General features: G+C 47.5%; 1 protein-coding gene across 1 annotated transcript; it reads left to right on the top strand.

Annotated features, from left to right (window-relative positions):
* The first annotated feature begins 2,633 nt into the window (after positions 1–2,633).
* On the top strand, positions 2,634–4,001 carry LOC123042704 (uncharacterized acetyltransferase At3g50280-like). Its single transcript, XM_044465102.1, has one exon. The coding sequence runs from the start codon at positions 2,634–2,636 to the stop codon at positions 3,999–4,001; it is 1,368 nt and encodes a 455-aa protein (XP_044321037.1).
* Positions 4,002–13,500: the final 9,499 nt, after the last annotated feature.

The following is a 13,500-nucleotide window of genomic DNA, read 5'->3' as shown; positions in this document are numbered from 1 at the left end:
CCTCCAAAAAAAAGTTGCCATCCGAAAAGAAAGTTGCCATACTTGACAACTAAATTTGTCGTCCTCGCGTCACTAAACTTGCCATCAAAAAATGGTCGGAGTTGCCTTGTGTTCATGCCACACGTGTGGCACTTACCAGAGTCCATTTTTATACCTATGCGTATACTACGCGTTGTTGCTATTAGCTGTCAGCACATCCGAACCCTAAATGCCCGTGGGGTGCGTCCGCAGACAGTGACCGGTCACGCCTCAAATAATCTATTTAACATCTGTGTACCACATATCAGGCACCCTATATCCGTACTATGCAACGAGATAAACTTCTCTATGTGATCAAACAACTGACAAAAATATTGGCATCAAACACAACAAAATGCACATTAACCCACTTTACATCATCCTAATGTTCACCACAGTTCATCGCCGGACAAGTACTTTACTTAAATGACTAAAAACGACAATATAAATGGAGGAGGAGCGAGATCACCACTTCCTCGCCAGGCCTTTACCCTTCCGGTCCCTGGCGTAGCTGTAGGCGTCCGTAGCTGGTGGTGGATCTTGGTTGACGTCATAGGAGGTGGAGCTGTGGTCTTTGGAAGATTCCATCTTAACGCCCCTGGGCCTCGCAAATTTGGCCCACTGGTTGGTTAACTTGGGGGTCCTCGGGCCGACCCATATGTTCGGGAGCCGACATGAGTAGCACCCCATATCCAGGACACCACAAGATTGTTTGGTCGTTGACATGCGGGATGATACCATTTAAATACACATAAATTTATACGAGGCCAAAAATTTACTGGACCTGACACGATGAGATCATATGGCCCGTGGAGGGTTTGATAAAAAAATTACAACATTTGGCAAGAGCCTTCGTAGAGAGTCAACGATGGCCATGGCATGGCACATGGCATGCACTAGCCTTTTCAGGTCCCGTCTGTTATAGTTGGAACATCTATTGCATTTCTAGGGTTTTAATGCCAGAGATTCGAGATCTGAGCTGTGACCACCTGAATAGTGGCACAAAATGGGTTGAAAGTTGCCCTTGGACCATGTCTAGGCCTTGTGCGGCTATAGGAAAGGGAGGCCCCGTCATCATGGGTGCGCGTGTGGGGGGGGGGGGAAGGCAGGCTAGGCTGCTAGCTGCCCACATGCGGGATGATGCCGGTTAAATCCAAGGAAATTTATAGAAAGCAGGAAATTCACGGGAGCTATCACGATGTCAGGATATGGCACCGAGAGGGGGTATGGCTAGGTCTTGAACCTAGTTTGGTCAGGAAGAACCATATGTCCCTTCTGGGGGTGGGGTGGGGGGGTGGGGGGGGGGCTTCTGAATGCAAAACAAGGAGTTGATGTAGTCCAGGAGGAAGCGTCGGCTAGCTTCAGTTGGTGGAGCCTCCTTCTCTAGCGTAATCTGGTGGCAAACATGCCAAGTGTGCAAGAGTGTCATCAAGAACACCATTCTCATAACATCTCATAAGAGTTCAAGAACTCCAAACAACCACTCCGGGCCGGTGTTGCGATGGATCTGATCAGGAAGAGGCCGCTCCGTCACCACTGATTGCAGAGGGTCACTGCACGCGGACACGTGTAGAGGGCGTTGAGGTCGTCCTCACATTCCACGCCACAGATGGGGCATATGTTATGTTAGTAGATTCGGGACAATGAGAAAATGTACCCACTCACGTTGCAGAAGAAATAAACAAATTTAAAAAGCACATTCAGAAAATATAGGAAATAAATAAGAAAATAAAAAACCAAGAAATAAACGAAGAAGGAAACATCGGCTGCTTGACAAAGATAGAAAACAATTGTGTGGGAGAAAAGGAAAAGAATAGGAAAAATAGGTTTTGCCGAGTGCACGGTGTGTCAGACTCTGGAAACAAAGCCACATGGCGCCTGCTGGCAACTCCTGACTTTCCTCCCGTATGTTTAGAAAGGAATTCGTAAATATTCGCCGGCTTTTCATTAGGGGGCACTCGGGAAAGGGAGCTAGCTCCACCATCATCGGACCGTCACCTGATATGTGTCGGGTCACTTGGTCAAGTCTTTGCTGAGTTGTTTGTTACTCGTACTCGGCAAAGGTCAGGTTTTGTCGAGTTTCACATATTCGCTGAGCTTTTTTTGCCGAGTTTTTCTACCTTGCATTCGACGAACTGGTTTTAATGCCAAGCTCATGATAGAAAGCACTCGACAAACATCCGGCAATAGGCGATAATACTACATCTACGTAACCTGTTACGTGATCCTACATAACCTTCCCTCTAATTCTCTCCTCCCCTAATTTCATGGATGTGGGGCCCCTCCCTCCCCTTCTTCCAATTAAAATTTGCCAAATCAGCAGCATTACGTAAACCTTACGTAGCTTTGCGTGAATGTAGCATTGCTCGGCAATAGGCAAGGTTTGCTGATTCAGTAGTGGAGTAATTTCTTATTTTCTTCACGTGCTTTGTATATTCATGTGCACCAGATCTCTGTTGTCGTGCTTATCCACGAGGTGTGCCTGCGTGTCACACGCATGGGCTAACATGGGCTCCCTTAATATATACACGATCAAAACTCTCGGAACACACACGATCGTGCTCTCCTCAAACTCACACTCTCCATAGTTGCTACTGCTTCGGCGATCAAAATTAATGGAATGCGGCGGTGTCCAGATCATCTCCAGGCGCATGGTCAAGCCGGAGTATCAAAAGAGCTCAGTGTCGCCGGAGCCTCAGACCATCCACCTTACGCCATGGGACCTGCGGCGGATCACCGTGGGCTACAGCCAGGAAGGAGTCCTCCTGCCCAAGCCTCCGGCCAGCGCCGTCCAACACCTCGCGTCATCCTTCACACGCGCCTTGGGCCGCTTCTACCCCCTTGCCGGCCGCTTCGCCGTTGCGCCGGCGGCCAGTGCCGGTGCTCCGCAGGGTCTGACGATCTCCCTCCGCTGCGGGGACGAAGGCGCCGAGTTCATCCACGCCGTGGCGCCCGGGGTCGACGTATCCGACATCTCCGGCCCGCTCCGGGTCATCCCGCGCGTTGTCTCCTCTTTCTTCCCTCTCAACGGGATGCTAAGCACGGACGCGGCCGTCGACCCCAGCCTGCCGCTCCTGGCCGTGCAGGTCACTGAGCTCGCCGACGGCGTCTTCGTCGCCATATCGCTCAGCCACGCGGCCGCGGACGGCACGACACTGTGGGACCTCTTCAACACATGGTCGGAGATGAGCAGAAGCGGTGATGACAACATATTCACAGCGGCGCCATTGCCTCCATTCGAGAGGTGGTTCCACGACGGCTGTCCCGTGGCGATCCCTCTGCACTTTGCCAAGGTGCAGGACATGGCGAGGCGGTTCGAGTGCCCGCCGGTGCAGGAATGCTCAATCCATTTCTCTCCGGAGAGCATAAAGAAGCTCAAGGCTAAAGCGAATGCCGAGATGGCCGGCACGGCCACGGCCACCATCTCCTCGTTGCAGGCCCTGCTGGCGCACCTATGGCGAGCGGTGTGTCGAGCCCGAGGGCTGGCGCCGGACCGGGAGACGAGGCTCGTCCTCCCCGTGGGATGCAGGACACGGGTGAAGGGCATTCCACAGGGTTACGTGGGCAACGCGATTGCAGGAGCGGCTGCTAGGCAGCCCGTCGGCGAGATCCTAGGGGACGGCCGGCTGGGCTGGACGGCCTGGCTACTGAACCGTGTTGTGGCTTCGGTCGACGAGGCGACGGTGACAGAGGAGCTCGTGGCTTGGTCTAAAAACCCCATCTTAAGATACGCGCCTGACTTAGGCGGGGATCCTGCCATTGTGGTAGTGAGCGGCTCGCCGCGGTTTGATGTGTATGGCAACGATTTTGGCTGGGGCAGGCCGCTGGGCGTCCGGACCGGCCCGGGGAACAAGCTGGACGGATTGATCACGGTTTTCGAGGACGGCGGAGGGGCAGGTGGAATGGAACTGGAGGTGTGCCTCGCTCCTCATGCTCTCGCCAGCCTCATCGCCGACCAAGAGCTGATGAACCCGTCGGTCTAGAGGAGGGCAGAGATGGTCATGATGGCGGCGGAAGTGTGCCTGTTCCAGTGCTTTCTTCCTTCAAATGCCGTGTCTGTGTTGTAGTAATAATCCTCATGCCCAGCATCAGGTTGCACTTTTTTTTTCTTTGATTGCAATTTTTTGTTGCTAGCTTGTCAGGCTGCACTTTTGAGTCTGTTATATACTTTTCCCTATTAAAATCAGCCCAGCGTCTTAGCAGTGTGTCACCTAAACAAATTTCTTCACCTAATTCATACTAACACATCAAACAACGACATATTTTGTTCTCAAAATTTCCACACATAATTTTCGATAGATGTACCAATCAAAATTATGTGTGGAAATTTAAATACTTTCGGCGAATTCAAATGATAAGCCATGACCGGCGATGAGGCCCGACACCCCTCCCCCGCAGCACCAAGTGCCGAGAGGGTGAGCGCCGCCGCCCCGTCGCCCTCTTCACCGGTGCCGGTACCTTTCCTCTGCCATCACTCCCCTTCATGTACTATTTCCACAGAAATAAGGGTGGGCAGCATCGTTAATCTCTGTGCATTTCGATGGAGCGCGATGAAAATTAGCGTCCTATACGCTATTTAGTTATCTTGACTTGAAAAATTCTATTGATAGGGACAGGCCACCTGTTCATTAATGCTGGCTTATATACAAAAACAATCCCAACTTGCCCCAACAATAGCTAGCTAACCTAACGCACCAAGGCGCTGGCTTAAAATCAGTAGCAATTTGAGAAGACAAGAATATTACTATTGCAGCTAGCACCAAGCTAGCAACAACTTCGTATTTATATGGACCAAGCAATATGTAGAGGTGGCTGCGAAAAACAGGAGTGCTACTGTATTATAAGAAGTCATCGCACTCTTGTCCTAATTTATCTTTTGTTATTATCTTCTGTTGTATATGATACCAACTTGATTAAGAGTGAAACCATATGTCAAACATTTATTTTATTATTTTTAGACAAATTTTATTAGTTAGGTGACTGCAAATCAAATGATGGCCGGCAGCAATACGGGCCAAGTTTAGTCGATTAGCCCACTCATTTCCCCACCCGTAGGCAGGTAGCTACAGAAAACTTAAGTTAGTTCCCTCAAAATAAAATAGATGAATATAAAGCCTTCACTATGTTAATGTTGTGGCGGCTAACAAGCTAGTAAAAACTATATCTTATTAACATGAACCAATCAATATATAGAGTAGACCGCAAGAAATAGCTAGATTGCATGCATCGTACTACCAAGTCTTGGTACCCTTGTGTTCAGTTGTCTTTCATCATTATCTTCTGCTGTGTATGATGCCAACTTGATTAAGAGTGAAACCATATGTTAAATAATTATTTTATTAGTTTTTCTTTAAGGCTATGACCAACATAGTCTCTCCTATTGGTCATAGGTTCATTTCTTCCAATAAACTGTCTTTATTAAGGGTAGGTACATTTTGGAGAGTGTTGTGATGGCCCGGGAGGTCATTCGTGAGGTTAAAAGATCTGGATCTCAAGGTCTAGTGCTTAAATTGGACTATAAGAAAGCTTATGATAGAATTAGTTGGGACTTTCTTTTTGAAATGCTTCACTCTAGAGGATTTGGCCCCAAATTGAATGCTTGGATCAAAAGTACTTTAGTTCATAGCACATTTATGTGAGGATTAATAATACTATGGGTCCTCGCTTTGTAGGAGGGAAAGGGCTCAAACAAGGTGATCCTCACTCCCCTTTATTTATTAATCTGTTAGCTGATGTTTTTATCACTAAAATGCTCCAGAAAGCAGCTTGTCAAGATCTAATTCATGGGCTTCTACCTCAAGTAGTTCTAGGGGGTGTGGTTCCTTTGCAATATGTTGACGACACCATCCTTCTTTCTGGAAAATTCTGTAAATAAGGCAGGAAACTTTAAATGGCTTTTATCTTGCTTTGGAAACCTCTCGGCCATGAAGATCAATTTCCATAAAAGTGATTTAATGACCATCAATGTAGAGGAGGTTGTGGCTAAAGAATTTGCACAATTTTGTTGTTGTAAACTTTGTACCATTCCTATCAAATACCTTGGAGTGCCTCTACACTATGATAAACTAAAGAGAGAGGATCTCCAACCTATTATTGATAATATTATTAAAAACATTTCGGGTTGGTTGGGGAGATTTCTTACTTATAAGGGTAAAATTATCTTACTGTGCTTGTGTTGTTAGCGTTCATGCGTATCTCATGTCTATGATCAAGTTTCCTAAGTGGGCTATTAATGCCCAAATGGTTCACTTCTTTTGGGTTGAGCTGGGTGATCAACACAAGTACCATTTGGCCAACTGGGGCTGATCTCCAGGAAGAAAGAATTTGGAGGTTTGGGGATTCCCAATCTCAGATAATTTAATATAACTTTGCTGGCTTCATGGGCGGGGGGGGGGGGGGATGCTTTGACAATTCTGACAAAGATTGGAAAAAAAATTATCTCTTATAAATCAAGGTGAATTCTCCTAATTTATTTTGGGCAAAAAGAGGGGTGGGATCTACTTTTCGGAAGGCTGTCACTTGGGCCATGACTGCGGCCAAAACCTTTTACAATTTGAAATTAGGGGATGGCAAACTCATTAGTTTTTGCCTTTTTGTCATGATACTTGGGTTGGGGATTGTTCCCTTAAGGTGCAATTTTGGGACTTGTTTAGTATTTGTAACCAGGCAAATTGCACTATTTCTCAGGTGTGGGATGGAACAAATCTGAAATTGTGGTTTAGAAGATGTGTTGATCGGGCTAGTATGGCTCTATGGTAACAATTAGTTGCGCTGATCAAGCATTTCCCTCTGCGGAATAAGGTAGGCACCCCAGTCTGGTCGTTGGAACCTAATGGTATCTACTCGGTGAAATCTTTTTATGCAAAAAATAACTTTAGGGGCATAGTCTTTGCTATCAGTGTCAAACTCTGGAAAGTTGTTTGCCCGCAAAAGATCTATGTTTTTCTCTCGTCGTGTGTTTATAACAAGCTGCTTACTAGAGAAAATTTAGCAAAAAAGAAGACAAGTGGACGCCCCTCTTGTCTGTTTTGTACCGAGAATGAATCTACCCAGCATCTTCTGTTCGATTGCGGTTGTGGCTCAACAAGTGTGGGGCTTTGTTTATATATTCTTTGTGATTGACATAATTTCTGGTTTTGATGATATTTGTGCTTTTTGGCATTTAGCTCAGAATAATTCAGTGTTGAACTTAGTGATTGATGCCTCCTTGCGGAGCATGTGGAAACTGAGGAATGAATTCTGCAACGATACACAAGTGACATTGTTGCAACGCTGCATCCTCCTACTGGACAAGCGGAGTGGAGAAGTGCTTCGAATTGCTTGGAGATGAGTAGGGGGGCTAGTGAGAAGATGTAGTCCCAGTTGTGCACTTCTTTCGAAGATACCTGACCGATGATGGCTTGCTTCTGTTCACATTTGGATTTTGTAATATAAGTTCATAAAAAGAGTAACTTTGAGAGCCGAGAGAACATCTGCTCTCGCTATATCTGCCGTAGGCCTTAGGCCATCATATTTAGTATTTATTTTTGGGTTTGGTTGGCTCGGTTTAACTGGTTCACTGCTTTTTCTGCTTCATTCTATACAAATGGGGGGGGGGGACCCCTTTCATTCAATAAAAAAACCATGAAGCTGATTAGCTAGCTAATCTGTTTACCAAAGGCAGGTGCATGCATTGCGTTGGTTGTTGTTCGTTCGTGCATGCCTTAACCTTTGTGGATGGTTCATATGTTGTGGACAGAGAGCTTTGCCAAGTTTCTAGCTGAAGGTACGATCGATCCAATTTGTATCCTGGTTTCTATATGTTCTCTATGTAGCTTAAAGAAAGTGCACTTCTATTGCTAACCGATGATAAGCCAAGCCCGTTATAGTTTGTGAATGGCAACCACACATCCTTCCATGGTTTAGATGAGCTTGAGCCATCGTGCACAAGCAATTATAGAATAGCTCTAAAAAAGGCAGTCCTGAGTCATATCATCTGAAACTAAACCGCTACCGAAAGGTCTGGTAGACAAAATCACCTCAACAATTTAGCAAAGCTGTACTCACTCCGTTCCATAATGTAGTGCATATCATTTTTCTGAAGAGTCAAACTAATCAAACTTTGGCCGAGTTAATGAAGAAAACTATTTATATATACAATTTCAAACATATACAACATAAAAATACAATTAATCATGTATCCATTGATATGCAATAAGTATTTTTAAATGTACACATTTTTGTCTATAAACAAGGTCAAAGTTTGTAATTTTTGTCCTTAAAAAAATTATATACATACTATATTATAGAACAAAGGGAGTATTATTTTAAAGTGAAGTGTACTGTAGCTCCCCGAACAATTTCAGGGGTGTCATGTCAGTCCTTGAAGTATGAAAATCGTCATCCAGGTCCTCGAAGTGTAGTAAGTGTGTCATCCAGGTTCAACATCTGCTTGACTCCATCTAACTGGCCAGCTGGCGCCGTTGACTGTGGCACGTCGGATAGGGGGCCCCACAGGGTAACGAACGTTGGTGAACAGTGCACTGGCAAACAATTTTTCATACGCGATAAAACGTGTGCTAGTGAATAGTCACTGGTGCACCAGCTCAAATTTATCGTTCGTGATTTTTTTATTGTTCGCGAACATTTTCAAATTTATTGCCCGTGAATATTTTTTAAAATTTGTGAACAAATATTTTTCAAATTTATCGTTCATGAAAATTTTCAAATTTATCGTTTGCGAATATTTTCAAATTTACCGTCCGTGAACATTTTTTTAAAGTCAGGAATCGTAATATTTTTTTAAAAATGTTCATGGATCAGAAATATATAATCGTACAAGAACGTTTTCAAATATTTCGCTCGCGAACATTTATAAAAGTCACGAATCACAATTATTTTTGATATAGTTTTTTCATTTACCGTCCGCGAACATTTTTTTTGAATGTCTTGAATCACAAATATGCTTTTAAAAATGTTCACAATAGTGCCAACTGGCCAGTTAAATGGGGTCAGGCAGATTTCGGACCTAGACGACACACTTCCTGCACTTCAAGGACCTGGATGACAAATTTTATAGTTCAAGGACTAACGTGACACTCCTGAAATAGTTCGAGGACCTACAGTGCACTTCACTCATTTTTTTTACAGTCCAACTTAGAAAACCAGCCTCACATGTATATTACATTCTTATTAATTGCAATATTTAATTAAAAAAGGCAATGCGGACAAGACGAATCTCCAAGGATTCAGGGTTAGTCAGCTTGTAAAAACACATTTACAAATGCTATAAAAGGCTATAATTAAGGAACCATAATTAACACATACATGACCCAAACAGGACTAATCCTGACACTGCAAATAAAAGATGCGTGTCCTGTATTATGTCCAGTATTATTTCAAAAAAAAAATCTTCTACTCCATCCCTCTCTTCGGGTTTATTTTTTTCGTGAATACGCAAAGCTTGCATATCATTCGTTCAACATCGTACTCGGAGCAGACAGACAAGGGATGCTCAGCCCGAACAGTGAAAAACATAGCTAAAAGGACATCAAACATTTCCAAAGCCAACACCGGGGACGCCGCGGGCATGCAAGATAGCGCCTTCAAGAAGGAGAGCAACATCGTGACGCCGCCGCTGTCGGTGTCAAAACCGGCGGATCTCAGGTAGGGGGCCCCGAACTGTGCGTCTAGGCGGATGGTAACAGGAGACAAGGGACACGATGTTTTACCCAGGTTCGGGCCCTCTTGATGGAGGTAAAACCCTACGTCCTGCTTGATTAATATTGATGATGTGTGTTACAAGAGTGGATCTACCACGAAATTAAGGAGGCTAAACCCTAGAAGCTAGCCTATGGTATGATTATTGTTCGTCCTAAGGACTAAAGCCATCCGGTTTATATAGACACTGGAGAGGGCTACGGTTACACAGAGTCGGTTACAATGGTAGGAGATCTACATATCCGTATCGCCAAGCTTGCCTTCCACGCCAAGGAAAGTCCCATCCGGACACGGGACGAAGTCTTCAATCTTCTATCTTCATAGTCTTGGAGTCCGGCTGATGATGATAGTTCGGCTATCCGGACACCCCCTAGTCCGGAACTCCCTCAGTAGACCCTGAACCAGGCTTCAATGACGATGAGTCTGACGCGCATGTTGTCTTCGGCATTGCAAGGCGGGTTCTTCCTCCGAATAATTTATAGAAGATTGTGAACACCAGGATAGTGTCCGGCTCTGCAAAATAAATTCTACATACCACCGTAGAGAGAATAATATTACACAAGTTCAATCTGCTGACGTATTTTGTGGCGTGACGTCACACCATTACCAAGCCTTTACTCAAATTGTTTTTATTGTTCCACCTCCGCGCATTTAGCGAGGCGGTTTCCTTGGCACGTCTTGTCGAAGCAGAGATCGTGTTCCCCTTATTCCGGGATTCCCATCAATACGGATGTGGGTAACCCAACCGCTCCCGTTGCCACGCCCCCTCCATCGAAGGCAGGTTCCAAACGGTCACGCGGACGGCTCTTGGTATTCTCCCTCTTTATAATGAGACCAAGGCCCGTTCTTTTTCTTCAATCCTCTATCGAATCCGCCCCTTGCCCCGAGTTCCAACACCCAGAGCTCCATATTTGGGTTCCTTTGATCTTCGACAATGTCCGGCCCCGACCTACGAGGCCGGTGGATGCCTTCCTCCGTCACGGAAGAGGACGTGCTAAAGCTAAGAGACGCCAGGTATTTAACCTACGAGATTTCACATAGGCTGCCTGCCCGAGGGCAAGTTATTCCTACTCCCGAGCCTGGTGAGAGCGTCGTGTTCGTGTCTCACCTCCGTCGGGGTTTAGGCTTCCCGACGGATCCCTTCGTGAGGGGCTCATGTTTTACTATGGGCTGGAATTCCATGACTTGGCTCCGGAGTCCATCCTCCACATCTCATCATTCATTGTCGTCTGCGAAGCCTTCCTCCGCACTACCCCTCACTTCGGCTTATGGCCCAAAACCTTCGACGTGGAGCCGAAGATGATTGAGGGGCGCCAGGCAGAGTGCGGCGGGGCGGTTATAAGCAAGAGGGCCGATGCTCCATGGCCCGAGGGCTCTTTTCAAGAGGAGCTCGGCGTGTGGCAACAGGAGTGGTTCTATATCACCGCTCCCAGGGGCAGCAGGCAGAGGCCGCCGCCCGTTTTCCGCTCGGGCCCTCCACAACAGTTGACGTCATGGGTCAACAAGGGGCGTGACTGGGGGCCGCCTAAACACGTACCCCTTTTGCAGGACCGGATTCGAGGCCTCCAAGAAAGGAAGATCAATCTGGTCGCAGTAGTAAAGGTTATGCTGATCCGGCGCCTACTGCCCTGCAAACATCGACCCCTCCGCCTGTGGGAATTTAATCCGGAGGGGCCACGAGCTCTTCCACACTTCATGGGTTTGACACCCATGGAGATGTACAAACTGTTCTTCGGATCGCAAGAGATGCGTCCGGTCTTGACCGAGGACGCTGGCCTAAGCTGCAATCGCCCGGATACTCAAGTAAGTATCCCTGTGTCCGGACACACTGTCCCCTTATTTATCATGGGTTTGCCTTTTAACCAGCTATCCCTTGGACAGGAGTGGATAGAGCTAGCAAAACTGATACGGTGTCTGGCCCCCTCCCTGAGACCACGCAGGATCCCGTGCTAATTAAAATGTTGGAGGTTGCGCCCTCGGAGGAGAGCGAAGGGGGGCACAGGGGAACTACCACCTCTGCCAAGGAGGCTTTCAGTAAGGGAGGAGTCAAGAGTCCCTCCTTCCAGGGGGAGAAGAGGACAGCTTCTGAAGACCCGGAGGCCAAGGCCTCGAAGCGAGGAAAGAAATCTGTACCGGAAGGTCTTGTGCCGGGAAGGGTCCCGGCCGCACTGTCTCCTCAGAGGAATCAGCCCTCCAGCGAGCCGTAAGTAGAAAAGGAGGAATTGTGTAATAGTGGATACCCCTGCTTAATTTTTAAGGGTAACCGAAGTTTTCATCTTGTAGTTCGGACCTCAGCCCGTCTCAGCACAACTCATCTTCGGGAGACCTTCGTCCGGAGATGATGGAGAGTGAAACGCCTCCATCTGCCTCCCCCTCATGCGGGGCGGACGACCCTGAGGTGTCGTCGCGGAGGGTCTCCCCGAGTCCGGCGGGGCCAGAGAGTTCGGCACCCATTGAAATACGGCCGATGGAGCTGCAGGAATTACTTAGGAGGGCGTCCATCTTGGAAGATCACCGTACATTAATGAGTATGGTTATTGAAAGGATCTCGTCCACCGAGAGCGGGTTGTATGAGGCCGTCGGAAGCTTGCTGACGGGATTTGAGGTACGCAAAAAATGACATACCTTTTGACAGTTTTGCACATGAAGTGCGCCCTGTATAGATAGTAGCCCCTGAGACTTGGTATGCTGTTGAAAGCGACAGCGTGCCGAGGATCATAATCTCAGTTATAGATTGTCGCCTTTCCTATGTAGGTGGCGGAATGTTCGGTGGCCAGCCGGACTGATGGAGTTGCCGAACTGAAGAGGCAACTCGACGTTGCGGATGCGGACATCTCGCTGGTTAATAAACGACTGGATGAGTCACAAGGTAAGTGGTTGCTCCGCTGTTGCCTAGTAAGGGAGCTGACGCCCATTCCTTACAATTTGTATGCTTGATGCAGATGGTGCTGCTGCTATGGAAGACCTTCGAGCAGAACTTGCTCGGGCCAAGGAGCAAGCCAGAAAAAGCGAGACGGCTGCCTCGAAGGCAGCGAAAGAGCTAGAAGCCGAGAAGGCTGCTCACTGCCGAAGCAGGGAGGATATGGCCGAAATGGCCACAAAATTAAAAGTTGCTACCGACCGCCTGGAAGTTCTGGAAGGAGAACGCCGAGTGGAGCAAGAGGACCTGAAGAAGGCCGACGCCGAAGCCAAGGATGCCCATAGTGCGATGCGGGCTATGAAGGAGGAACTGCGTCAGGTCGAAGACATTGTGGCTGGAAAGCCCTTTATGATGTGTAGGAAGTTCACGGATCCGAAGTATGCTCAGCTGGGCCGATTGTACGGTGCGGAGGATCCTTATCTGGACTTGGCAGCGAGTGCGGCAGACGCAGTCGTGCACTTTCGAAGCCAGGAGGATCATGAAATGGAAGAGCTTTTTTGGTCTCAATTCCATAGTCTGGAGCGTCCAGTTCCGTTGAGTGATCGGCTGGTTGAGTGGGCTGAGCTGAATAGATTGTCCAGACTAGCCATGATGGATGTGGTCGCTCATCTGTGGCCGAAAAGGCCCAAGCCGAAGAGTTATTTTGGCTTGTTGCAGCAAGTCCTTGGGGCGGTGCCGTGGATTGGGGCAATGAAGCGGTCGACATGCATAGAAGGTGCACGGATGGCCCTCTCCCGTGGCAAGACATACTGGGCGGAGATGGATGCCACCGCTGTTGCATCCCGGGGTTCGGACAAAAGCCGATTCCCCACCGAGCACTATTTTGAGGAAGTCCTGCAGGGCGCTCGTATAATAGAGTCGCA

This window comes from Triticum aestivum, chromosome 2B, assembly GCF_018294505.1.
Source record: "Triticum aestivum cultivar Chinese Spring chromosome 2B, IWGSC CS RefSeq v2.1, whole genome shotgun sequence".
Taxonomy (NCBI): Eukaryota; Viridiplantae; Streptophyta; class Magnoliopsida; order Poales; family Poaceae; genus Triticum; species Triticum aestivum.
The sequence above is the reverse complement of the archived record's forward strand: the minus strand, read 5'-3'. Positions and strand labels throughout refer to the sequence as shown.

Excerpts from the sequence above, each read along its gene's own strand:
- LOC123042704 (XM_044465102.1), top strand. The coding sequence starts at position 2,634 with ATGGAATGCGGCGGTGTCCAGATCATCTCCAGGCGCATGGTCAAGCCG.